At 39.8% G+C, this 26,799-nt stretch overlaps 2 protein-coding genes across 6 annotated transcripts in view; both read right to left on the bottom strand.

The window, feature by feature from the left end:
* Positions 1-4,864, bottom strand: part of pals1a (protein associated with LIN7 1, MAGUK p55 family member a) — a 29,628-nt gene extending 24,764 nt beyond the window's left edge. The window contains exon 1 of one of the 2 annotated variants that reach the window (XM_056392879.1): positions 4,620-4,864. The gene's annotated coding sequence lies outside the window, so the exon portion shown is untranslated. Of the gene's footprint in view, positions 1-610; positions 780-4,619 lie in introns of those variants that run through there. The other variant, XM_056392880.1, reaches the window with a different exon arrangement.
* Positions 4,865-5,441: 577 nt separating this feature from the next.
* The window catches only part of gphna (gephyrin a), a 35,550-nt gene continuing 14,192 nt past the window's right edge, over positions 5,442-26,799 (bottom strand). For all 4 annotated transcript variants that reach the window (XM_056392874.1, XM_056392876.1, XM_056392875.1 and 1 more), the window contains 15 exons: positions 24,846-24,888; positions 23,970-24,107; positions 22,594-22,686; positions 22,287-22,342; positions 19,168-19,287; positions 19,018-19,076; positions 18,774-18,927; positions 18,418-18,539; positions 17,403-17,490; positions 17,148-17,221; positions 16,058-16,122; positions 10,018-10,121; positions 9,394-9,490; positions 9,063-9,201; positions 5,442-8,965 (listed from right to left, as the gene is read on the bottom strand). In XM_056392874.1, the coding sequence (XP_056248849.1) occupies positions 9,068-9,201; positions 9,394-9,490; positions 10,018-10,121; positions 16,058-16,122; positions 17,148-17,221; positions 17,403-17,490; positions 18,418-18,539; positions 18,774-18,927; positions 19,018-19,076; positions 19,168-19,287; positions 22,287-22,342; positions 22,594-22,686; positions 23,970-24,107; positions 24,846-24,888 (1,347 nt within the window). In that variant the 3' untranslated portion in view covers positions 5,442-8,965; positions 9,063-9,067. The remainder of the gene's footprint in view (positions 8,966-9,062; positions 9,202-9,393; positions 9,491-10,017; positions 10,122-16,057; positions 16,123-17,147; positions 17,222-17,402; positions 17,491-18,417; positions 18,540-18,773; positions 18,928-19,017; positions 19,077-19,167; positions 19,288-22,286; positions 22,343-22,593; positions 22,687-23,969; positions 24,108-24,845; positions 24,889-26,799) is intronic.

The following is a 26,799-nucleotide window of genomic DNA, read 5'->3' as shown; positions in this document are numbered from 1 at the left end:
AAGTGAAATGAGGCGTTCTAATGTAAGATTGACCTAAGTTGTAACTGAGTGATTTTGTCTACTTGGATGGGTCTTAATCTAGCTAAGCGGGCCAACCAAGTACAGTCTATGTATGGAAATGCTGTCTTTTCAAATGAAATAAAGCATTGACTGAGTTATTTGTATTGTACAAGTTGCAAGTGCACAAAACATAGTACCATGATACTCAAGTGTATCAATATTCTTTTACACCCCTACTGTGAGGCTGCTTATACAACCTTTTTTTGCTTTTTTTCTCTGGCTATATGGTACCAGTTTCAAAAATAACTGCATACTACAAAGGTGACCTAGTTTTAAGAAACGGTCCCTTTTCCAGCAGTGAAATTCCTCCTTTATTCTACAAGCGGTTTATGTTCTGTTGCTCATCAACTCTTTAAATACAGCTATAAACAATACAATGATCATCACAGCAGTATAAAGTAAAGCAGCACAGCTCTAAGGAACCCTAGCAAGAGTGATATTCACCTGTTGGTACATATTAAAACATTTGGCCCTGGTAAAGAGACATAGAGAGAGTGGCAGAAAGAGAGGGATTAAAGGAGGGCAAACACTGTAGAGTTCAATTACATACCGTATCAGTCACAAAATGTGTCCTTACTCTGAACATAAAGACTGAGCCGATTTTGTCCCTTGATAATTCCAATTAGGTTTATTCAAAAAAGACAACGACATCCTCAACAATGTTGACGAAAAGAGAAAAGCACTATTACTTTGTGCTGTTCTACTGAGTGGAAAAAGCAAGACAAAAAGTTGTGCAGAAAAGTTCTCAGTCTCAGTCAGGATCACCATTATAGCCACAACATGTAAATAATGTTGGAAATCTCGCTGTGACTAACACACAGTGAGTAAAGCAGCAGGTCTGTGTGTGTGTTGTGAATGTCACTGGGAGCAGAAGCAGAGCCGACTCTTATCTTGTGTTTAACAGTACACACTGAAACATACACGCACATTCTTAAAAAGGGCTGTACCACCTTGTACCAGACAAAGAGGAAAAGAGCCAAAATGAAGGAGAAAATAGGGAACGCGGACGTAAACTTAATGATGAGAGAAGATGAACAGCTGTCAAAAAGCTTAGTTTTCAACTAGGAATTGATATTTCAATGAATAGTTGTGGAAAGATTTAACAGATATTTCTCTAATATTTGTCAACCACGTGCTTACAATTAAACATATACAAATATATATCGTGGAATAGCCTCAGAAACATTAAGTTTTTACAATATTTAAACTGTACTGACAGTCAGAATTAAGCACATTGATTAACCAAGGCTGGAGAAACCTAACCTTCATTATATCTGAGGTGGGCAACACTGACCAGGTGACAAGACTAGGCCTAGTGGAAGTGGCTACATCAGTCTAACCCTGATTTGGTGACCCATGTTGATTTGGCAACAGCCTAACTGTGGGTCCCAATCAGGTCAGAGAACCAGAGCGAGAACGAGAGTGAGAGAGTGAGCGAGAGAGCATTCCAGAGAACAGAGGACTTCTGTTTTTTGGGTGGTTTTTTCGCTGCCCTCACCTCACTGCTTCACCAGCTCTCTCTCTGTGTGTTCATGTGTGTCCGTAAAAGTCAGCCTTGACTTTATCACCATAGCCATGTGACCTCATTCCTGCCTGTAGAGCCAAGTTTCAAAGCATCAGAGTTCACATACTGTCCTATACAGTATTCTATACAGCTGCAGGTAACTGGCTGGGCTGACAGCCAATAACTAGGGCTGAACAATTAATCACAATATTATCAAAATTGCAATATAGCTAAATGCAACATCCAGATCGCAGGAGTTGACACCCCAGCAAAAATCGCACCATCATTTTATATTTCTTTCAGTTATAATGAAATGAAAAATTACCATTCCCACTAAAATCGTAACTCATACCACAATCGCAATATCTGTCAAAATAGTTGTGATCTTTTTTTTTTTTTGGCATATTGTTCAGCCCTACCTATAACACAGACTATAACTGAAGGTAAGGTACCTTCTGTCGACTAGCTACACATTCCTCCTATGTTTTAAATATAGTCCAATCCTATGAAAACCTATTAATTTTGTAACAACACATACTGAATTATTCTTTTACTGTACTAACTTGTGAATTATGATACATAAAAATGGCTTCTTAGCTGCTGTTAAGTCCAGACCTGTCAGTAATGTATCAATCGTTAATATTTATGCCAATATGCAACATCAGAAACAAGACTATTTGAAATGGCTGGACCACATCGTAGGCTATTTGCATTCAGCCTAGTGTCAGCTGGTTTCAGCCCCTTATCTGTGTGCTTCTCTCTTACTTTCATTGACAACATCGGCAGTATTGTAATACAGATGAATTCCCAGGAAAACTGTTGTCATTTACTTGTTTTTCTGTTTATGTTGTCCCATTAAGACTTCGTGTTAACCAGCAGTCACTTCCAAGCCATCTGCTGCTCCTCACGGCTAAAATCCTTAATTTATAACCGCAATGTCGTCCGACAGAATCCCCATACACAAAGGTTCAAGACAATGGCTGTGCTGTGAAATCGCCTATATTTACTTGTAAACTGATCACTCACAGAGAAAGTTAGAAACTCATTCATGTCAGCTGTTGTGTGGTCAGCATAGAAAGGTGTGCCCAACCTTACGTTCACAGGGCAATACTGGAACCTCGCAAGCTTTATTCAAAAAGTAGCTGGATTTGTTGCTTTTTTTAATTATTATTATTAAAAAAAAGCTGCTAAAGGGTTCTGAAAAGTCAGTAAATCTAGCAACAAAGGTGCTAAGTTGGCAACATTGCTTGATGGTGCCAAATTATTTTGAAAGAGTGGAGACCAGTGTTGAAACCTTATCATTTAGTCAGTCAGTCAGCCAGCAACATTCACTTCTGTAGGCCTCGCCCCGCTGTTCTGGTCCAACCAAAACCCCACCTACACATAGCATACAGAACCAACATACAAACTCTACACACTACACAATACATTTAAAAATAAATACATTTAAAATCAACACTCTTTGCCACAGCAACATTTTTGCATTCTATTGATCCAACTTGAATATAATGGTCAAGCCTTCACCAAAAAACTATCCATAACAACAGCAGCATGCTGGACTGGTTTGGTACTTGACAAGCCCAAGTTTCATCAGGATCTTTTTGGTATAAATCACATTTCAATGTATACAGTGCATATAACCACATGTTAAACTTTTAGAGAAGTGTATCCCACTGCCTGGAATTCAGTGAAATAACCAAACAATTCTGTATTGAATGCAAAAAATGAAGGTTGTATTCCAAAACTGTTTTTAAGTCCCAAGTTTGTGTGCCTAAAGCTGACCAGTTATTGGGTGTGTTTCAAATCCAACTAGTCATTAAGTGTTTGTTCCCTAGAGCCAATGGATTATAAGGAACACAAAACACTAAGCCATGACAATGTGTCAGATAAACTGCCAAAGCAGCATAATGTTATCATCAACGCCACACAGACAGCCTCAGGCACACAGCATGACACTGCAAAGGAAGAATCATTCACTGACATTAGGTGATTTCAATGTCAGTGTTTTTCAAGACAGCGCCTTGTCACTGATAACATTCACTAGGTAACATGTTTGCCTTTCTCTGCTGTCTTTACATATCTGTGTCTGCATTTCTTCAAACCTATCCTCCAAAGGTTTTGTATCTGACAAACACAACATAGGCTTTTCACCCTGAATCATTGACACAATATATTACAATATATCTGACAACCACAATCCTGAATCTTAAGATTGCAAATCAGATGAAGATATAAAGAAAGAAAATCGTGTTAAATACTGTTTTAAATAGCATTGGTAAAATCTTATGTTGGCACAACCCAATCCATACCGTTCTCTAACAGAGATAAGATTACTCCATTTAAAAAAATACGGCAGTTATTATCTCTTCTTCTTTTCCTGTAGGCACACAGCAGGTAAGACCTATGAGTAAGACTTTTTGTATGCATATGAAAGAGCTACGTCTCGATTCATTCACTATCTTAACTTCTTAATTCAACAGAAGTGAATCTGTTCTGATAACCACAGAAAAACACACACGCTGTAATATTACAATAACTTACAACATTAGCCAATGCTACGGGGTGAAAACACCAACCTCAGATGACAAAACGACACTAAACACAGTCCTCTGCTGTTAACAATTACATAACGTCAGCATGAATGGTGCTAAAATGGTGAGTTAGTTTCTTTCTGTGTTTGACAGAGTGACAGCTAACTAGCAACTTACTGAAAGAGAACTACAAATCATGCTAGGTGAGTAACGTTAGCTAAGAGAAATTACTGTTTTGTTTAGCCAGGTCTACTATCAAAGTCATACATAAGTAACTTCGTGAGAAGCTAATTAGCTTCATGTTCAGCAGAAATATGGTGGCTTCGGCTGATACTAACCTTTCCCATCAGTTTAGCGAGTAGCCACGGCCATTATAACTTACTTTATTGGCAACTGTGGGTCAATTTTATTTAACGTTATCAGGCTAACGTTAGCAGCTAGCTAGCTAACTTGCTCCTTCCTGCAGCAGCACCTGTTGATAACAAAGCCACTTCAGACCAGACCGAAAACACTGTAATACTCACTGTGTCCGAGCCGTCTACGCACTCATTTAACTGCTAAATCCAACCGGGAACTGTTGAATAAGTGTTAGTTTTAATCCAAGCACTTTTATTTCTGGCTTTATTTTCTCTAATTCACAGTTTCACTCTGACAGCCCTGCTACTCGTTTATTGGACCCAGCAGCGCAGACCTCTGTCCTGCTCCTCCTCCTCAGACTGTCATTTCCACCTCCAGACAGGGGGAGGAGCCAACATGCCAACAACTAGATAAAACAATGACGCGAGGTGCTACAATGCAATGTAGTGTGTGAACCCTGTACAGTGGAATTATTCCCTTTCTTACATTTTTATAAAAAAGAAAAAAAGCCAAAATTTACCACAAACATGGGTAGTAACAAAAATGCATCTGAAAATGTGTTGGCTACCTTAATATTTCTGATGTTTTTGTAAATTTACCATGTATGCTTATTAAAGCCAAGTGTATCCCAAATTTTAATAATAATAATAATAAACTTTATTCATAGAGCATTATTCATACAAGCAATGTAGTTCAAAGTGCTTTATTAATACAAAAACACCCACTTAATATATCTTAAATAACTGCATCACACAATATGCCAAACCTCAAAATGGTGATTACTGCTTTAGTATCATTTGTTGAGTTTACAACCTGAGTGAAAGACTGGGTCATGGATTGAGTCATGTGTGTAGCTCTTTGTCTACTTTGTATCATACAGATTTTCCTTTTGAATAAATCTATTTCAGAGACAAATCGACATCACTGACGATCATTTTTGTCATTACATACTGACTACCTGAGAAAAAACAACTTGCCCAAACACAAGGTACAGAATAATCAGGATTATTTTTATTAATTCATCTTCAGTTTCAATGATATCATTACAGAAAAAACATCCTCTTCATCATATTTATACAGTAGTAGTAGAATGCTGTGTCATTGCTTCATTACAAGTGCTGGTCATAGTTTATAGTATGTGCAGTGTGACACTGAGTTCAGTCCAGTGTTACGAATCACTCAGTACAAAGGCAGTTTAACAATAACCTGCTTCTTCTTATTCAAATGAATCTATCTGGGTTTGATTGGTCCTCCTTGGGCAGGTGCCAGGATATGCTCTGATGCTGCGTTCACGTCATAATGGGTTAACTGTAAATATGAGCTGCTGAATGTGGAAAAAAAAACAAATATGGTATGTGTTTCAATTTAATACTTTTTTGTTTAATTTGGATGTGGGCCTTCCAGTCAATTGATCCTTGCCTTTAAACTCTTGCACAAAATTGTCACCCACTCTGTATCACATGGCATGAACCCAGCATGAGCCACGTATAGATATATATGGTGCATTTGAGGTAACTGGGAAGTTTCTGACATCTGAGCCAAAGGAATAAATGAGAAGACAGTGTTGGTACCAGAGCCAGGACTTTGGAAAACTCTTCTTACGCACCAATAATCACATCAAGAATTATCGTAAGTGTACCATTTAGTCAGATCAGAAGCCACGCCCAGGTGCTGCACCCTGGTCTCACACCTGGAATTAGTCCTGCCCAAAGAGAAAGACACGCCCCCCTTTATGGGCATGCAAGTGTGAAGTCGGTGGGGAGGAAAAGAGAAATATGAGGAGAGGGAGGAACGAGGGGAGAGGTGGAGGCATCAGCCTATAAGGAGAGGGGTCAAAGGTCAGAAACACTGAAAAGTGCAGTATTCAGGTCATAGAGGAAAGATAGAGAGGAGCTTCTTATCTGGAAATAATGTTCACTTTACATTTCTTGGAGTAACTGAAACAAGAAGATCAGCAGCAGAGAAAAACATATCAATGATGTCATCTTGGTGTCATGAAGTACCATTAAAGTAAGTGTCACAGCTTTGTACCAGTCATTCCAACATGACCTGAATGCAGCATTAGACTTTTGACCATGTGGGTTTGTTTGGCACTGACCACACTGATAGGAAGAATCAGAGGAACTAGAGAGGTTAAGGTATGGTGCACTGGTGAATGCTTGGGACACACAGACTGCATATGATGCATTTGAATTGTCCTTGTTAATTGGTAAACAATTTATGGTCAGTGTTTAATCAGCAGGATACTGCAACCAACAGTTTCTACTTTTAGTTAATGCTAGGCGTAAACTAAGCTCTTGTCGTGGGCTAAATATCACACAAGGTTTTCTATGTTCCTCAGTGTTGCTCAGACTACATACAGTACATCGAAAGAGAAGCAGTCAAATGATGTCGTTTGATTTACAGCCTTGAAGTGAATTGATATTTTTGACTTTAACAAGCACCTTAACACTGTCATGGTAGAAATACACCAGTTGTATAGTTTATGAGCACCTGAATGCGACACCCTGCTTTCAAGTGATGTCAGGTCAGAGTTTCTCTGAGTTAGGAATATAGTACGGCACGACTCATTCAAGCTCCTGTGTTCACGTTCGTGTGGTTTATGGGTACAAACTGGAAAAAAGATGGAGGCCAAAAAACGAAGCCAGCCTTCGAGACCAGCTGTAAGTATAGTTAGTAATCTTTGGCTACTGAAAGAATGATAATATTCTACATTTTTCTTAGTGTTACCAAATCCTGTGAAAAGACCAAAACCAACATTAAATTATCCCACTGACAATTACTGTGTGTGAATCCAAAGCCTGATATTCCTCCCTGTTGCACTGGGTGACATATTCTTTCACTACCATGAACACACACACACACACACACACACACAGTAGTTTATCAATCTGCCACTAAAGGTAGTCCACAATAAATGCACTATTCCGTTATGTTGGAGTAACACCGCCCAGCTGTTTTAGGAAATGACTGAGCCTTTAAAAAAGTTGGCGCTATATGTTTCTGACCCGTTCTGAATGAGTAGGTGGTGGAGATAGGTGGATTTAGTCACCTTTTGGACGGAGCCTGACTAGCTGTTTTTTTTCCCCCCTGCTTCTAGTGTTTAACATGAAGAGTCAATCTTCTTATCTCACTCTCAGCAAGAAAGTGAATTAAAGTATTTCCTTAAATGTCAAACTATCCCTTTAAAAATCTTCATCTTCAGTAGGAACCAATTGGGTTGTGATTGTGATTGAGAGCCACAGACAAGGTGGGAAAGAGAAACACTAACAAGTTGTTGGTTTCAGTCTTTTTTGCAGGAATTTTATGACCATATGAAAAATATAGAGTAAAGTCAGCCTTAATCTTTTAATAGTAAAAAAAAGAAAGAAAAAAACAAGAAAAAAGGATTTTAATTTCGTAATGTAGTATTATGGTGTAAACCTTAAACTCATGTAAATCAAACAGCACTTGAATGCAGGGTTAGCGTAATACTAATACTGCCAGTGTGGCCCACCTCTGATATAACTACAGATCATAAAAGTCATTATGTATTGTATTATAATGATCTTGTTCATATTTCATGTCGGAGCAGACCGTACCAGTGTGGTGAGGGAGGATTTAAGTCCTGCCTCAAGCTGAGCCAATAACCCACTCACAAGAGTTTGATGGCTTTCACTGAGAGTGATGATGAGCTGTAGTGTCTCAGTATGGTTTGAAATTGACAAAAAAACCCAAAACAAAACAAACAAAAAAAAAAAACAATACAAAGGATCCTTGTATTTTTTCCTTTTTTTGGCAAAAAAAAGTCATATTTACTGTACCGGCACAAACTATATCAGCAGCTTCAAAACGATATCAGCAGCTTGAATCAAAAGATGTCTTTATAATGTCTTTAGTTCATATCTGTCAATGTTGATGATAGGGTCAGTGTGTTACAGGAGAAGATGTAGTAATACTGCAGGGACGGGTTCTCAAGGAGTATCTGGAAAAAGGACGCCAGAGCAGAGGAAGAAGTAGAAAAAGAAGAAGTAGAAGAAGAAGAAGAAGAAGAAGAAGAATAAGAAGAGGAAGAAAAAGAAGAGAGAGGAGGGGGAGAGAGATGGAAGAAGTAAGGGGAAATCTCTACATCTCTATATCTACCAGGGAAACATGTTAAACGCACAAAGCAAATGAACAGGAGAGACGAGGGCATGATTACTACTAAGATGATAATATTCAATCAATAATAATAAATAGAATATTAATTAAGAATATTAATAATAATTATCATCAGGATAGTAATAATATTACAGAATAAATCTCATATTTTATATATTTCTTTTCTCTTTTTTTCTCCATTGAAATACAGTGATCTCCTCAGAGCAGACCAATGAGGATTCAGCCTGCGCTGGCTCCAATTGGCTGTTGCATATGACATCACAGCTAATGGTGACCAGGTAGACATGCATCACTTCCTGCCCCCCGCCCATTTCCTGTCCAGACAGGAAGTTCTGGCACTGCCATGGTAACTGTTGGCGACTGACACTGAAGTCTGGGGAGAGAAACAGTTTGGAGGGTCGTTACTGTCTGTGTTTTTCTCACCTTTATGACAAAGTCAAACATATGTACAGGACGAGAGCTTGATGTACCTGCATCATAGCCGTCCGATTACCATGACGTCCACGACCTCTCCCTTATGTAGCTCCACATACTGCTCTGTTTTAGGAGGTAACATCAGCAGGCCGTTGGCGCTACGCATTGACATTAGCCTGCTGGATACCTGGTTGCCTGGAGACACAGGGACAGAGATCATGCATGTGAGTAAGTCGTATACAATGTGTGTGTGTGTGTGTGTGTGTGTGTGTGTGTGTGTGTGTGTGTGTGTGTGTGTGTGTGTGTGTGTGTGTGTGTGTGTGTGTGGTGTGTGTGTGTGTGTGTGTGTGTGTGTGTGTGTGTGTGTGTGTGTGTGCACGCGCGGACCTGTGCTCTGTGCCCAGGGCAGGGGCTCCTGGTGATGCCAGGTGAGAATACAGCGGTGGTACTCTGGTCTGGGATCCAACTTAACATCACAGGAAAGCTGTAATACACACACACACACACACACACACACACCCACACACACACACACACACACACACACACACACACACACATATACACACACACACAAAACGTTACTGAGTTACTAACATGTTAAATACTTATTAAAACCACTGCTTCTCATTTTAAAGAATAGTCATGTCCACACCCTAAATATGAAGCACTTCAATCAAACAATATATGACATGTTGATTAATAGAGCTTCAGAGGTGCTGGTGAGTGGGTTTTGCTCTTTTTTCCTTCCTGTCTTTATGCTAAGCTGACCGTCTGCTGGCTCCTGCTACATATTTACAATAATATTAGAATTTCTTCTTGTATAGAGCCGAGATAGAGTGTCTAATAATGTGGCTTTAAAATAACATCAACGTCAGAACATTACAAGAAGATAAAACAGGATACAGGCTTCAACAGCATTTAAGTTACTGTTAAAAGGGTTAGGGTTAGGTGTTTGGTTCTGAAGTGTGTGTCTGTGTGTGTGTGTGTGCGTGTGTGCTCGTGTCTTACCCTAGCTTTAATAATAGTAGGCCTTGGATCCAGAATGCCTTGCATCTTCCTCAGAGCCGGAATCACAAACAGGTTACATGTCACCACTGCAGACACTGGGTTACCTTTACAACAACACAACACTCGGTTACTAAGGAGGAAAACAATTGAGTTACATAACTAGTAGATAATTACTACAATCTATATATTAGTGCATATATACAGTGCGCAGTGTGTAATCAGTGTCTGCACTGTCTCTGTTTCCATTCAACATGTTTCTGTACTGTACGTGCCTGATATAACCCAAACAGATCCCGATGCATTTATTGTACTTGGTGAATAAATGTATCTTCAAGTCACAGTCATAACCACTGCTGCAGACCTTGTGCAAAGACAACAGGACTCTGTGTCAGCAAAACCTTCCAATTCAAGAGCATAACAAGTCTGACTGAGCTGCTATTCTTAAGTCTGTTTTGACTACAAATCAATTGTTTCTGTCTGACAGAATTTTTACAAATGTTTTCAGCTCAGTAACACACAGGAGAGCAAATATGATCTGAAAGGTGTTTGTAAGGTTAGTATACAAAAAGATAAAAATCATGTTTCCATCGTCAGGGTTAAATTTAAATTTAAAAATGTGTAGTTCTCTTTTCAAAAGAATGATCTGTAGAAGCTATTTTTGAGGGTTGTAAATGTGGATGATTTCCTTTCCTCAAATTATGGAACAATGCTAATATAAATTTGAAAATGTGTAATTTCCTTTTGGTTCACAGAGCTGTTTCTGAGGGTTACAAGTGTGATTAATTTTCTTTAGTTTTTGGTGGGCAGCTTATATTGATAAGAATGTAGACAGCATTTTGCTTCAGCCTGAGCCTGTTCAGTCACTACTTAGACCACTTTTTTTCAGTCTATATTGTTTATATTTACTGTATTATGTGTGATGACTGAATAAAAAACTACTACTACTATATACTGTCCGCGTGCTAGTGGAGAGCGACAGTTAAATGTTTGTACAGTCAGAACGATGTGATAGGTGATAAACATTTGAGGAAGGAGAAGAAGTCGGCTTTCACTGTGCATCCTGGATATGCATTTTAATTTAATTGAAGTGTAAACGTACAATAAGCCAAGGTACAAACAAGACTGCTGACTACGTGGAGCTTCCCACTCCTCAGTTTAGCCTTTTCACTGATGAAGAAGAGAAAGCAGAGGAACAAAGGACCGTCTGCAAACCTAACTTATAACAACAGTTTCCCATAGCAGTACCGAATATGCCTCTTCTTCTGGTAATTATGAAAGTAGTAACAAAGCAACTATTTGCCCTTCAGGCCGTCCAATTTGGAGATCAGAGAAGAACAAGAAACACAGCTAAAACTTTGGCGTCTCAGCTACACCAGTTTGAGCTCAAGCATACCAAAAAAAATAGGAGCTGGTCAAGACGGTGTCCTGTACATGTACACATCTCTGTGGGTCTAGGTAGCGACGGGTGTTATGGGTAACCGTAGTCCAAAGAGGCTTGCAAGTTGAGTTAAGTTAAGTTGATGACACTAATCCCAAATATGAACAAAAACAAGTTGTGTAGACCTGTGTGACTGTATAAGTGCCAAAATAATTAAGTGTTTGTGATGGTGCCGATGATTTTGGCCCCCTCTTGACCACAGTGTGAATGCAGCATGAAGTGAGTTGTGGATAAGCAGGTAGTGACAGAGATGACTGAGGGTCAGCTCACAAGGACGAGGACCAGGACAAGTGGCTGAAGAATATTCCAGGTCAGTATGGGAATCACAATGTTTTCATTCAGCATATTTTCAATCAGCTGAGGGTCAAAGTTTTGGTGACGGACTTGGGCAGAGAGGGTTGACGAGTGTCCTGTAGGCAGTGATTTGTATGGCGGTACATTTGAGGTCATTTCTGGTGTGTGTCAATTTTGTTTTGCAGGGTATTAGTTTATTTCAGTGACAACTCAAATTTTATCACAGAAATATCTGCTGTCACACACCAGCGAGTCAGCCATAATGTGCAGTACTGTTTGGGGTAGAGGTAATTCAGAAAGGCATCTGGGAATCAAAGTTAGGATGTCTTTCTTCCAAGCAGGATGAAAGGGGATCTGTGCGGTCAGAGGTTGATTATGGGTCATTTTGGGTTCAGGACCTACTTCCTCTAGGTGCAGGGCTTTGTGGCTGTCTGCCCTCGGTCTCACTCGGGGCCACGACCTCCAGCAGGGAGGGCCCAGTTTCTCTGAAGCTGAAGTTTCCTTTAATAACAACAGCAATACATATACAATGCTAGACTGGAGCACAGACCAACACACTCCACATTACAAGGCCACAGGACATACTACACTCTAGGATTCCAGCAACACAGTTTTAATCAGCACAACACACAGACTGGGGTTTCTAGAGGGGCTTTTTAAACCTGTGATTCTTGCAGATATTCAATCATTTAAATTTCATTCAACACTGCATACTAATCACTTAACTGTAGCAGCTCTTTAAAGGACAGTTCTACCCATTTCTAACCCGTTATTTACCATGTTATCAGTTGGTCCAAACAAAATCAATATCAGTTGCTTCACAGTAGAGCAGAGGTTTTTAAACTGGGTGAAGGAGAGTTGCAGGGAGGGACACGGAGGGAGGGGCAAAGGGCAGATACACTACAAGAGGTGAAAAGGACAGTGCTGCAGTCGAAAAGTCTTTTTTTTCTTATGAAGGTTGAAACTGAGTGAAATGAGCTGAAGTGTCTGAGCAGCATCATGATCAGAGCTGCTCCACTTCTCTACATGAGGAGGAAAGGAGCTTCAGTGCTTCCTATCTCATCTCCTTCAGCATAGGAAACACTGGAGCTTCCTTTATCAAAGGAAAGGAGAAATGCCGTCCCACAATTCCTTGCTGCAGCAACATTTAAAGCGACGCAGCGTTAGTTTCACCACAGCAGAGCCACATACATGTAGAAACAGCAGAGAAACAGTTTAATATTTGTGACTGGATCCAGAACTGAAGGAAATCCCTGTCTGATCCACTGAAGCCCAAATCCATGAATATAGATTTATTCTCTTTAAATCCAGTCAGGAGTCGTCATGAAGAACAAGCAGCTTGAATTTAGAGTCAACAATATCATCATCATATCAAAATACTACAGCCTATACATAAATGTTGTTGCACTAAATCCCCTCCCACTGTGTCGAACACTAGAAATGAATTTCCTCTACTTAACAAATGTAGAAATGTCAAAATGTCTATGACAGGAAACTATAAACTTATGTCTGAATATAATTCATTCTGATCTCTTGCTCAGTTCTTATTTCTAAATAATTATTATTTTAATGGCTCAACTTCCTTTACTTGTGTATTACTTTCATCTTATTTCCACATTTCAGTCCTGTTTTGTTTTTGTGGTTAGAAAAGGAGGATTTATCGTCCATGTGTAAATAAAGTTAGTTTTCAAAAAAAATATCTCCTTGACCTTGTGACATTTTCCATCAAGGTCAAGGAAAAGTGCTTAGAAAAGGAGATTATTTTGACTTTTCGACCTCAGCCCTGGTTTCCTGAAAACAGGACCTTACCACGACACAAAGTTACCAAGGGTCAGGAAGTTACTTGGAATCATAAAATGAGGTGATTTTTTTTTTGAGCACTGCGACAACTAAACTAAAAAAAAACAAAAAGTATTGATGAAATGTTAGGAACTTTATACATCAAGTTCAGTTTTACTTGGCTCAAGTGACTCACCATGGCCCCAGTGTGTGATATGTAAAGGATGCAACCTGCAACTTTAAGCATGAGTTAGCATGTAAACCTCCAGGTCTGTTCAGATGGAGACTGGGTGGCGTTTGTGTAGTAGTTCAGCAAGATTCACCTGAAGGTAACCCTAATCAAGCTGCACTGTGTATTACAAAGGCACATTAGATGCACAGCACTGGGGAAACATTCATAAAGATATAACAAACATGGTGATAGCACAGTGTTACTGTGTGTGTGCGTGTGTGTGTGCATGTCACACACCTGCTATAGAGCTTCCAGAGAGTCACTTGAAATGTTGCATGTCTCTCCAAACTGAGAGTAAAGAGCAACACACACTGGCAATACACATATATGATGCACATTAACACAGCTGAGCCTCCTGTTTTTCTGTGTAAGTCCACACACCAGTGGCGTTTTGACCCAGTGGGTTATGCTGCTGTGATTTCTCAGTGTCAGTGTGCGTCAACGCTCCAGAGAAGTAATCACATACGATCCCCAGTCAGGCACATCCAGGCTACTGTATGAACTCTGAGTGTGAAGAGCATGCAGTGTGTGTTAAGAGATGCATACACAACGCAGATGTAGAGCTATTCTAGTCTTACTGACCACTCAAAGTGCTTTACAATACATCCCACATTCACACACACATTCAAACACATACGTACTGTAGGAGCCGCAGATCGAACCACTGGCCTTCTGGTTAGTGGGCAACCCGCTCTACCTCCTGAGCCACAGTCGCCTTAAACTGGTATTTAGGTCGAAATATGCTGAAAAAGACCTACATTCAATGTTTGTTTTTTTTATTGTATTCAAAAATGAATCAACTGACCAGATTAGACCTGAAATTACTTGTATGCCAGAAAATGATCAAGAGACACAAGGGAAGAATTTTCTTTCTTGTAAAGTTACGACTTTATTCTCATATACTGGAGGTCTAGCTGCCTCCATGCTATGACAACGTTTATCCAGAACAACAGGACCATCGCTCCACTGACTCCCGCTTCTGCCTTGGCATTGCCTCACTGTGGCCAATCAAATTCAAGCTGCAACTGTCATCAGTACGTGCATGTCTGTTACCAAGTGCTTCAGGCTTTAAACTGCTGTTATTGATTTATTTGTAGCAGCCAGTCACAATTACCTGTCATATATTTATTTTCTATTTATCATTTATGGTTGCACTGCTTCTCTGTCTTCTGCTCTCTAGCGGTGGCGGGGCTGCAGGTACACACACACGCACACACACGCAGGCACTCGCACGCGCACACACACACACACAGAGCGAACAGCAGAGCGAGGCTGTGCTGGAGACAGCACCAGGTGAAGTAAAGATAACTGAAGATTACTGGAGTTACTGAAGACAACTATCACCGAACTTTACTGTAAGTGCAATAAAACGTAAAAGGCCAATAAGAACTTCATCCAATCACCTGTTCAACAAGCAACAAACACAAAAGAGATATTTTCATCTATTTCCTCCGCCGAGTCCCGCTGTCTTTTACACAACAACATGGCGCTGGTTAAGCTAATAACAAACTGTTAGCAAATGCTACAACGATAGCTGTCTGTGAATCTTAAAACGTGGCAGACTGTTGTAAACCGAGCGACTGGTTGAAACAAACCAGAACAATCAATTCAGATCCTGTTCTGAATTTACTCTTTTTAAAAAAAGAACCATTAATAGTCTGAGCTGGATCAATAAGTGTATGGATAAGATAAAGATAAGATCAGCTGGTTAGCGTCTGACTTTGGGAGGATGAGCACATCACAGTTCAAATCCCCTCACTCTAAGTCTTGTTTAACCAGCGTTATTTTGTGATTATTATTTTTTACGGCACAGTGAGATCAGTCACAAACATGAAGGATTACTTCATCTGTAAGTGTCTGTTCATTAGTAGACAAGCTTTTTAATATCTTTGGTCCTTGTAGCTGATAAATTTAGATCATTTAGATTTTCTGGAGGAAAATGAATCGTTTAGATTAATCGACTAATCGATAAAATAGTCGATAGAGTAATCGATAGAAACACGGTCATTAGTGGCAGCCCTAGCCTGGATCATCACATACTGTACATGATTTTTAAACAACCATGGTTCTTTGCACACAAACTGCATCTTGTCATGTGCTATCATTGTCCTTTGCTCCTCTTCTACAGTGTACCTACTGTTCTGGTGCCAGATTGAAGCTCACATATAGTGAATGGGACACGACATGAATAATCTTTAGTGGGTGTTGAACCAGAGAAACACTGATCAGAGAGGGTCCAGGTGATACCACAACAAAGAGACAACACCCAGACAACACAGTTACTTCACACGTAGTACCTGGCAGAGCAAAGATGAGTTTCCGTGCACCGTCAATGTCAACTGTGGCAAAGGTAGTAGGAAGACTGAGGAACAGAAACACACAGGTCAATTGTTTCACCTTCAGTAGCTGTGATAGTATGGAGGACCAGGGAAGTCACAGGAAAGCATTTCATCTTTTAATAAACGTTAAAAATAGAAATGGTAAAAGAATTTCTAAGTGAACGTTTTATCTATCAATAAATACATTTAATACATTTTTGATGGCATTTTAAACATGTGAATAAATAATTGGACACTCTTCTGTGACACTCTGGACCTTCAGTGGTAAAACCAGGCTAAACAATCCCAACTGGCCATGGGATGTAACAAGCTCTCTGATGGGTTGGAGAGCTAACCAGTAGGTTTTACCAGCACTGAAGGCCAGAGTGTCAGGAAGCAAATCGATCAGGCAATAGGAAAAGTAAAATCAGCAGGAAAAAGGAAATGGAAACTGAAGAGGAAATCCAGGAAAGTTTTTCAAATTCTACTATTTATTCATGAATCAATACATGTATGTATAAATGGTTTATTTAATGATTTTTTTTTAATACATTTTTAAATCACAAGAATTTATAGATGGATTAATTGTTCATTTATAAATTCTTTTTACAATTCCTATTTTTAATGCCAATTAAAATATCAAATTAAGGAAATGCTTTATTACTTTTCCTGTGACATCCCTGGTCCTCCACATCAGTAATAGTGCATCTACCATCAATATTAACAGCAGCAGTAGTAGTACTGTTATCAGCAGTGATACTGTGATAGTATCAATATAATTTGTAGTAAAGGTAACAGGAACAGTACAACAAAATTGTGGCAGTTGAAATAATAGTAATAGCAGCGACAGAAGTAGTGTTAGTACTAATGATAGCAGTGGTAGTATAAGCAGTTCTCACAGTTGCAGAGACAGTAGTAGAAGTGGCAGTAGTAGATGTATAATGAGCAGAAGCAGAAGTTGTAGTGAAATCAGCACCATAAGCAGAATGATTAATATGAACAGGGAAGAGGATAAATCTTATTTCTCACCAGAAACCAAAACCATGTTTCCCTCATTTCAAACTCTTACCCTGGCTTCATGAAGACTCGTCCAAAGTGGATCTGAGCATGAAGGTCAATATCCAGCACCTGCTTTAGGTAGTCCTGATAGGCACACAAACACAGACACATGGAGAGTAGTAATACTGTCAAACTGTTCAAAAATGAACACAATACTGTGAAAAAGAAAATCTGTCTTTTTCTTCATTCAATATCAGAACATCTGCTCAACGTGTCAGTGAATTCTTTACTTAGTTAGAAGAGGTGGGTTATTAGTTAGTGATACCTTCTCGCCCATGGACACACCTCCTGAGGTGATGATTACATCGGCACGACTGATTCCCTCATGGAGAGCTGACAGCAGGTCATCAGGGCTGCAGACACAAGCGTGAAACATCAAACTCACGAGGGCTGCTACTCAGCTGTATGATGTCTAAGAGAACAAACCTGGTGATGTCGCAGTGATGTCATCAGGGTTATGTTGGATTGGGCTTGAAAACTACACATTACTGATGGAAGAGACGTGGGCATTTACCAGACAAGACTTGAAAAGACGTCTATCAAGTGGCATTATGGGAAAGTGCAGGATCCAGCCATGGTAGGGACAACTAGTCTGGATATCTCTGCATCTGCTGCTTCAGTTCCGACCCTTGTTTTTATCATTACTTCTAAATTTAAGTCTCTTGTTGGTCATCTAGCTTCATGGATTAGCTTTTTTAAATTGCATAAGAATCATTTTAAATAGACTCACATCAATTGGTAAGACTAGTCAAAAAAGAAATATAAAACATTTAAAATTTGGTCCTAATTTCTGTGTGAAGTCTTGAATTATGGCTATAAACTGTTTTGTGAGGTCACTGTGACCTTTGATCTTTGACCACCAAAATCTAATCAGTTTGTCCTTGAGTCCAGGTGAAGCTTTGTGCCAAATCTGTAGAAATTCCTGCAAGGTGTTACTGAGATATCACGTTCACAAGGCCAAAACTGTGTTTTGAGAGGTCAGCATGCCCATGACCTTTGACCCCCAAAATGTAATCAGTTCATCCTTGAGACCTAGTGAATGTTTGTACCAAATTTGAAGAAGTTCCGTGTCTGTGTCCGGCTCTGACTGACGCCGGCGCAGAGGCAGAAAAATCATCCCAATCAAAAGATGAAGAATTTATTTCATTTGGAATAAAATAGTTTTTTTCCACTGACTCGTTATTGCTCAGAACTATAAAGGGTTGAATACTTTTGCCTGAATCTATGTGCTTTGTCACAATATAAAGACTGACAGTAGGAGGTGCAGAGGAACGTCTTACTTGTCTCCAACGATGCCCAGGTTGATGGTGGGGTATCCATGCTCCTGGATGGTGGCCAGAAGAGTGGAGCGGTTAGAGTCTCTGATCTTCCCTGGGTGGAGGTCATCCTCTGGATTCAACAGCTGCACACACACACACACACACACACACACACACACACACACACACACACACACACACACACACACACACACACACACACACACACACACACACACACACACACACACACACACACACACACACACACACACAAATTCAACTGGCATCTTGATTCAATATAAAACCAAAAAGTCTAAATGCAGTTATTAAAAGAAAAGTCTGTGAGTGTATTTGCGTTTTTTTTGTGTATGTACCTCATTTCCAGTGGACATGACGGCCACCACAGGAAACTTGTGCACGCTGACCTCAGTCACTCCCACTGTAGCCAGCAGGCCGATCTCTGATGGGCCCATGTGTGTTCCTTTAGCCAACACACACTCCCCTCGCCTGATGTCATGACCTATTGGCCTGTGCACACACACAAACACGTTACATTCATAATCAACGGACGGCAGCTTCTACAGAAATGAGCGACCACTTGGTTCTTTTTTCTTTTACCTGATGTCCTGTCCGGGCCGGGCCTGGACCATAATCCTCACCTCCAGCTCCTCTGTGCCCTGCAACAGACACGTTGTCAGTGTCACCTGCTGAACAAAACACAGACTGTCCATGCAGTGATCAAGACAGCATCCTAAGTGGTGTAGTTACATCCGCAGACTCCCTTAGCAGCTCAGTGTCTTCAACTTGGACCACAGCGTCGGCTCCACAAGGAATCGGAGCCCCGGTCGTCACCCTCAACACCTGACCTGGCATCACTGTGTGGGTGGGCTGCATACACACACAGACAAAGATTATTGAGTCTAATAGCTGTCAATGTATTTCAGTCATGAATATTTACTTCAGAAGTCATAGTGGAACCTAGTGCATGGTAAAATATCGACACAACACAATGGGATAATAAGGAGCAGTAGTAGCAGTATCAGTAGCAGATGTGGCAGTAAAGTTATCACTGAAAGTAGCACTAGTGGTAGTAATGGTCATAGCTTCAGGCCCTAGTAACCATAGACACCACACTGATCGTACAGGAGGAGCTGCAGTTTTTCTGGATAAAAAGCTCTATAACATTTATACTGAAATATTGCAAATCAAAGTGGAAAAAATAGAGTGTTGAAATTGTAGAATAAACTCCCTAAGTAAGAAGATGGTCAGGATGTATGTGCCCGTGCCTGGTTTTTGATTGCTCTAAGCATGGATATGCATTTCCATCCACAACTGAAAGAGCCCGTTGGATCTTCAGCACCAGGCGAAGCATGAACTCAAGCAAACTGAGAACATTGATTTTGAGGGTTTTGGACTGTAGATATAAGGATCCTGACGGCTGCCAGTGCTAAATGGAATGAGACATTCAAAGACAAAATCCCCAGTTTCCTTCCAGATTTCTTCAAGTCTGAACTCGTAGCTTCTCGGTTGGATGGACTCTGCTGGGGGGGCATGGGAAGGTTCTTCCCCACTGAATGGATCGACCGTGAAGCTAGCCCAGGAGGAACGTACTCAGGCTGATTTGACTATTTATTTCTAAGGATAACCTAATAATTCTTGCACAGTTATGATGTAAGTTTTACTGAGGTTTGTGATCCAATTAAGGTTAAATATACAGCCAGAAAAATGTATCCTAAAGCCACCATCTGCCTCTGGGTGCAGATCTGTAGAGCTGTGTGTTCACGTCTTGTCACTTTGCATCTTCCATAGAACAACAGGATTTTCTGGAGAAGCTCTCTCCATGTGTTGAATTGATGTTGTCATGCTTAAATGTGAGTGGATGAGCTGATTCAGAGCAGTGACACCAGTGATGTAACTGGTTTAGAGCAGTGGTGCACCATCAGGACAAGCAAGGCGAGTAGTGCTCGACCAGCTAAAGCTAAAAATAGACTTATCAATTAGAAAGACACCAAAGTGGAAGCGATATCTCTCCTCACATCTCAAAACAGCATTCTGTCCCATAAAGCATTGCATTCATCTTGCAATTTACAGTCCTCTTGTGGCCACAGGAGGCTGTTGTCTCTGGAGGGTTGACTATCAGCCGTTGCATCTATTATTGCTGTCATTTTTGTGGATGTGGTCGTGACAGAGGCTGAGGTTTGTCAAGCAGAGAGGGGAGCACCATTTTATGGAAATTTGATCACAGTGAATAATCCTGGGATCTTTGATGAGTGACTAGCCAGAGCTAGCTCCAGACAAATGTGCCTGTCAAGCTGCCCCTTGACTCAGCCTCCACCGTTCTGAGATCAGTTATTGTACTGCATGCATTGTTATAACCATGCGCAGATGCATGTGGAAACTATGGAAGCCAAGAAAGGCCATACTCAAAAATATTTTTTTATCCCCTTATCTCGAGATAACAAGATAATTATTGCGTCTTTTCGAAATAACAAAGCTTGTTTTCTCATATAATGACTTTGTTAATCAGAGATCAGATGCAGATGGAAACTTCTTGAAAATGTCAGGACAACATATTGAACAACGCATCACAGAATATTTCAATCAAAGGCACGAATCACACTGTGTCTTTTCATACAAGGTCATTTTCAGATCGTCGTCAGCTAACGAGTTACTAAGGATTGTTGCTAAGGTTAGGGTTACTGTGACTTAGTGTATGAGGTTTAGTCAAACTCATTTTGTTAATATCTCGTTATCTTGGGCGAACAAGCTTTGTTATCTTAAGAAAACGGGATAAAAAAATATTTGCGAGTATGGCCTTTCTCAGCTTCCGTAGCTTTCCTGGCCTGTCTAGACTTTTTGTTAATTACATCACCTTGATGTTTCATATTCACATATTTACAGCTGACCATGTAGCATAAAACCCAAGCCTTTTCATTTTTTCTGCTTTTTTGTTATCATATTAATGTGTGCACTTGGTTCTAATAAAGGTATAGAAAGTATTTATTAATCACCACAACTTTTGAACTATATTCAACCTCATGCAGCTCTCTTCCACTTTCTGCTGCTGCACATACATGAACCAAAATGGCAGGTGTGCCAAACAGTCACACATCCAAGACGTCAGTATTGTGTTTGCACCATTAAAATAGGACCTGTAGTATTTCTAATAACAGCATTAGAATTAGTAATAGTAGTGCTTCTGCTCGTGAAGTTAATATATTTATTCAGTATTGTTACTTTCAGTCTTTGTGGTAATGGTCAGACTTAAGTAACTGGTAATGTTTATCTGAGTAGAGGTGCTAACAGTTGTGTTGTTGACAGTGTGAGTAGCTGCATTTCTAAATGAATGGTTCCAGGGGGGTATTCCATCAACGCTTACTTGAATTAACGTGGACTTTCACTTTAGACTCAAGCTGTTGCATTAACACAATTTAGCCGAGCCTAGTCAACGTTAACTCAAACCAGGCTTGAATAAGCTGCAAGATGCGCATGCACGGACTATACAAGCAGCCCAGAATGGTCGATTGTCAGAAAGAAGATCATGTCACAGAAAGAAGAGAAAACAAGAGTCGCCTTCGCAATGAGACACTTGATGGAACTTTCTTTTGAGATTCTGTTTCCGCTCGGATATTAATCTAAACACAGCTAAGTTAAGCTTGACAGTTAGCATGCTATGGGGCAGGCTAGTTCTGCAGCATCGGTTACCATGGTTACTGAGCAGGGAATCCTATAAGCAACAGTGATGGAACAGAACTCTGACTTCTATTGGTGAGACTTAACAAAATAAGCCAGAATTTTCCTTTATCTGCCTTGATGGAACAGGACTCATGTACTAAATGCCACTCAGGATTTTATCTCTACAGTGGTGTTAGTGTATTAGAGCTGACCTGTTGTCCAGCCTGTGATTCTCCCATGATGAAGCGATCTCCTGGGCCATCAGCAGCTACAGGTCAATGATAATGATGTTAATCAAGTTAATTATGGACATTAGACCATGACTTCTGATTTCTAATCTTCAAGAGGCAGCCATGGTGACAGTTTATAAACATCCATTAAATGCCAACAAATGAATAAACATAAATGAATAGATTAATGCATATGTTTAACAGCATTTTCATGGATCCTGTTTTACATTTGTGTCTCTGATGTGATGTTTATCGGGTGTAAAATATCAGACGATATTAGTGCTCTCACCTCGTACAGCGTAGCCATCTTTAACGGAGGCGGGGAACGGAGGAAGGTTGTCTTTGGCGTAGATGTCCTGAGCGAGCACCCGACCTAAACCGTCTGCAGAGAACAAGGCAAACCAGTTAGATTGTGTTCCAACCGTATTGTGACAATAAAGATTTCATTAGATACACAGTAATAATGACTATAATCAGTGTATAGTTGACCGTTTGAGCATCAAACTGCAGCAGACTACTGATGCGTTTATATTCTTCTCTGTGTCCTAAAAATAGCACCAGACAACAAAGTCTAACAGCAACAAAGGCAGATTGTTCAATTTAATGCAGTGGTCGTCACTAAAACTTGCAGGAACCATCATAGTCATCCTAGACTCAACCAAGCCTTCGATAAGGCAAACTGGAAGTTTCTATTTGCCGGTGTAAGGTTGGTTAAGGCACAAAAACCAAGGCCAAAACCTAGTTATGCAGTCGAGTGCTGGGGTCGAAAAGTCAAAATAATCTCCTTTCCTAAGCACATTTCCTTTTGCACTAACACTAAGCTTTTTTTTTTAAACTAACTTTATCTATAACACATGGACAATAAATCCTCCTTTCTTAACCACAAACACAAAACAAACGTTGAAGTAATAAACATGAAAGAAATATACAAATAGAGAAATTTGGGCCAATAAAATAATAATGAAATAAAAACAAGGAAATGAGCAAGAGAGATCAGAATGATATTCAGACATGTTTATAGCTTCCTGGCATAGGAGCTTTTGAGATTTCTATACAATTGTTAAGTAGAAAAAATACATTTTTATTGGAGGGGATTTAGGGAAAGTTTATGTATATATAGCCTTTATGTATAGGCTACAGTATTTTGTTATGATGTTGATATTGTTAACTATAAATTCAATATACTTGTCCTCCTCATCGGACAGATTTGAAAGAGAATAAATCTTTAGGGATGCCATGATCAGGTTTTTCTGCCACCGATACCAATACTGATATCGATCACCAATGAGTGAGATCGCCGATCCCGATCATCTTTGGCAGACATTGCAGATGGTGTACATTATATCAGTTTCACACACTTTGTGAAAGTTCCACACGGCCGACACGTTGTATTGTTTTGGTGTCCTGTCGCGAGCCAGCACAGTGAACAAGGCGGGACTACACTCCACAGCGCACAGTGCTTCTCTCAGCCACAGACAGCAGAGTATTAACCACAGGTGATCGATTTTAAGGTGATCAGTGACTAGAAAACATTAATGCCGATCTACCTATCATGAATTTTTAATGAAAATCGGCCGATAATGATCAGTGACCAATCAATTGGGGCATCCCTAATAACAGCTGTAATGATATTTGGCAGGAGTTGTTAAGACTGAAAAGACTGACCTCTGTAGTTAATGACTTCAATTCCCAGAATAGGCGTCATCTCTAGAACAGTGATGAAGGCTTTGTCCATTGACGTCAGTGGGAAAGGAGACATGCGATGACGACGTGCCACTTTACTGATGTCCACCGCACTGTGGCCTACACACACACACACACACACACACACACACACACACACACACACACACACACAAATACAAAATTTAAGAAATTGGGTGTGAGTTAATGCTACTATAAACACTACCATACAGTTTCTAAATTTTCCACAGTGATGCAAGTTGATGTTGCCGGGCTGGCAGGTTAACGACGTATTAGGACTGTCCCTGAGTGAGGATTTTCACAGTCGGCACTTCTAACTGATAAATCAACTCTGGGGTGGGTTGGTTCGCTGGCTCATGCTATTTTCTAGTTTTTGTACACACTCACGTTTGATTCATGACTCATGTTTTACCTGAAAACTAAAGTTGTAATGTCTGGAATGTGAAAACATCAGATTTCCACGTGTCAACATTAAGTAAAAGTTGGCGTCTTGGTCATGGCTGAAATCATCCTGTTGTCAGTCAGACACTGCAGCAGTACTGCGCGGTCTGGCGTTGCGCTGCCCTCTTTTCCTTTCACCTGTGTCTACTTCCATCACTGTTAGTTTTTTTGCTTTGGTTCATTTTAAAGACGAGATTCAGTTTACAAGTTTACAGCCTGTCACACTGTTGCTCCTGCCTCGCTCTGTGTGCTGTGGAGCAGCTCAAAAAACATTCAGTCAACTTATAGGACACACACACACACACACACACACACACACACACACACACACTCTCTCTCTCTCTCTCTCTTGCTCTCTCTCTCTCTCTCTCTCGCTCTCTCTCTCTCTCAACTTACTGGCTCTCAGAATGTTCTCATTACTGCCACATCGTGACTGAACCTGCAGAGAGACAAACAGATATTCTATATTTGGTCATATGTAAGAAATGAGTTAAATACTTCTCCTTCATGACAGGACAGTCTGGCAAAAGCTTTCATGTTGAGTAGTGTCTAATACACAGTCAGGACATGGACACATAAATAACATGAATTCTAGCTGATATTCAAAACCAGCACGACAGCAGGTCTTTGGGTTTTTCTAATTCCCTGATTGCACAGTACAACACAGGATCATTAGAAACAGGAATGAGAGGAATCCTGTTCTTTAATCACACATCAACCCGTGTGTGTTGTCCATCTCTGCTATAACGGAAGTCCCTTTCCTTACAAGCTTTATCAAAACAGTTTGTAAAACCTGCCGTGACATTTGACTTTACTCTACTTCTTCTCACGTTTGTTCATTTGTTCTTGACATTAACACGTGATCTGCCAAACGGAGCATCTTTTAAAAACTGCCTCTTTGTCTTCATTTAAATGTAAAACAACTACACTTACCATTCAATGAAAAACAAATACCACAAATTCTTAAACAAAGCCAGTATTCAAATGATGGCAGTGTCAAAGGCCGGCTGACAACAGAAGACAATTCATTACAATGGATACTGAGGATGTGGAAATTCCTGTACTATGTCAACTACTTCAGTAATTTCAGTCAATTTGAGTCATTTCATACTCACTTTGGAGATGTACTTTATCAAGACAACAGGTAAACACGGACAATGTAACAGCAAATTAAAACAGGACAAGAGAAGAAAACAGTTTGGTTTCTTCATTCTGAAAAATACTTATAAAAATGTGAACATAAGAGTGGCTATTAGAAATATGACCGTCTATTATATAAGCATATTTCAAATAAAGGTCTGGATTTCTCTGCAACTGTGGCAAATAAAATGATGGACTAATTTAAAATTTACCTTTGAGACAATTCCGGCATAATTTTGAGAGTTTTTGCAGCTTTTCCTATTAACAATGACATCCATTGATTGGGACAATGTTTTACGTGAATGTACCACAACTGAAGATATTTATATTTCAGTTTTGCCAAACCTCACAGTCCCATTCACTCCCATTCAGTTCCAAACATCACACAAGTCCCAAGACTTTTAATTTGTTAAGTAAAGGACATCCCTCACTGTGAGCAAGAGGCCGACAATCACATTTTGTGTTTCAGGATTGTAACATCCAGCTACTAACTTCTGTGTGCAGTTTCATATTGCTATTGCACGAGTGCCAAATAGAGACAGGCTTGGGTTTGTCACATTTAATAAACCCATCCATAACACTTTTAACTTTTTGTAAGTGACTTCAATTGTTATCCAAACAATTAATAATATGAATGAATTGTTGCTTTTTAAGTCAGGAAATCGAATTAACAATTAGCAATTAGCAATTAGCAATGTCTTCTTGTCACTTGTTATAATAAGTGATAAAACATTAGAGAAGGGTTTGGGAATCCAGGAAATAAGCAGAAACTCCAATCATGCAGGAACTGTCTATTATTGTTTTTTTTTCATTTGTATGTACATATATAGTGGCACGAAAAAGTAAGTGCACCCTTTGGAATTACCTCGATATATGTATGATTTAATTTGTCCTAAAATATCATCAGATCTTCATCCATGGACTGATGAAACTAGGGCTGAATTCTTTAAGAAGAACATGCAGCACTATGTAGAGTGTAGGCCAGGGGGTTTCCAAAGTCAACCCACTTTGGTCTAGTTGCCTTTTTCATTCAATTCCTGGCTGCCTATAGGATCATGATTATGTTATTTGATCCCATAGACACTCAACAATTGAGCCAAGAGAACCTGATACTTTCTGTTTGACATAAACTGAGACTAAACCAAATAAATAAAAAAGGTCTGTCTTAAGGCTTTTATTAATTTCTGACAATGGGAAAGTGAGAAAAACA

This window comes from Seriola aureovittata, chromosome 13 (assembly GCF_021018895.1).
Source record: "Seriola aureovittata isolate HTS-2021-v1 ecotype China chromosome 13, ASM2101889v1, whole genome shotgun sequence".
NCBI lineage: Eukaryota > Metazoa > Chordata > Actinopteri > Carangiformes > Carangidae > Seriola > Seriola aureovittata.
Note: the sequence above shows the minus strand (reverse complement) of the source record. Positions and strands in the feature narration are given on the sequence as shown.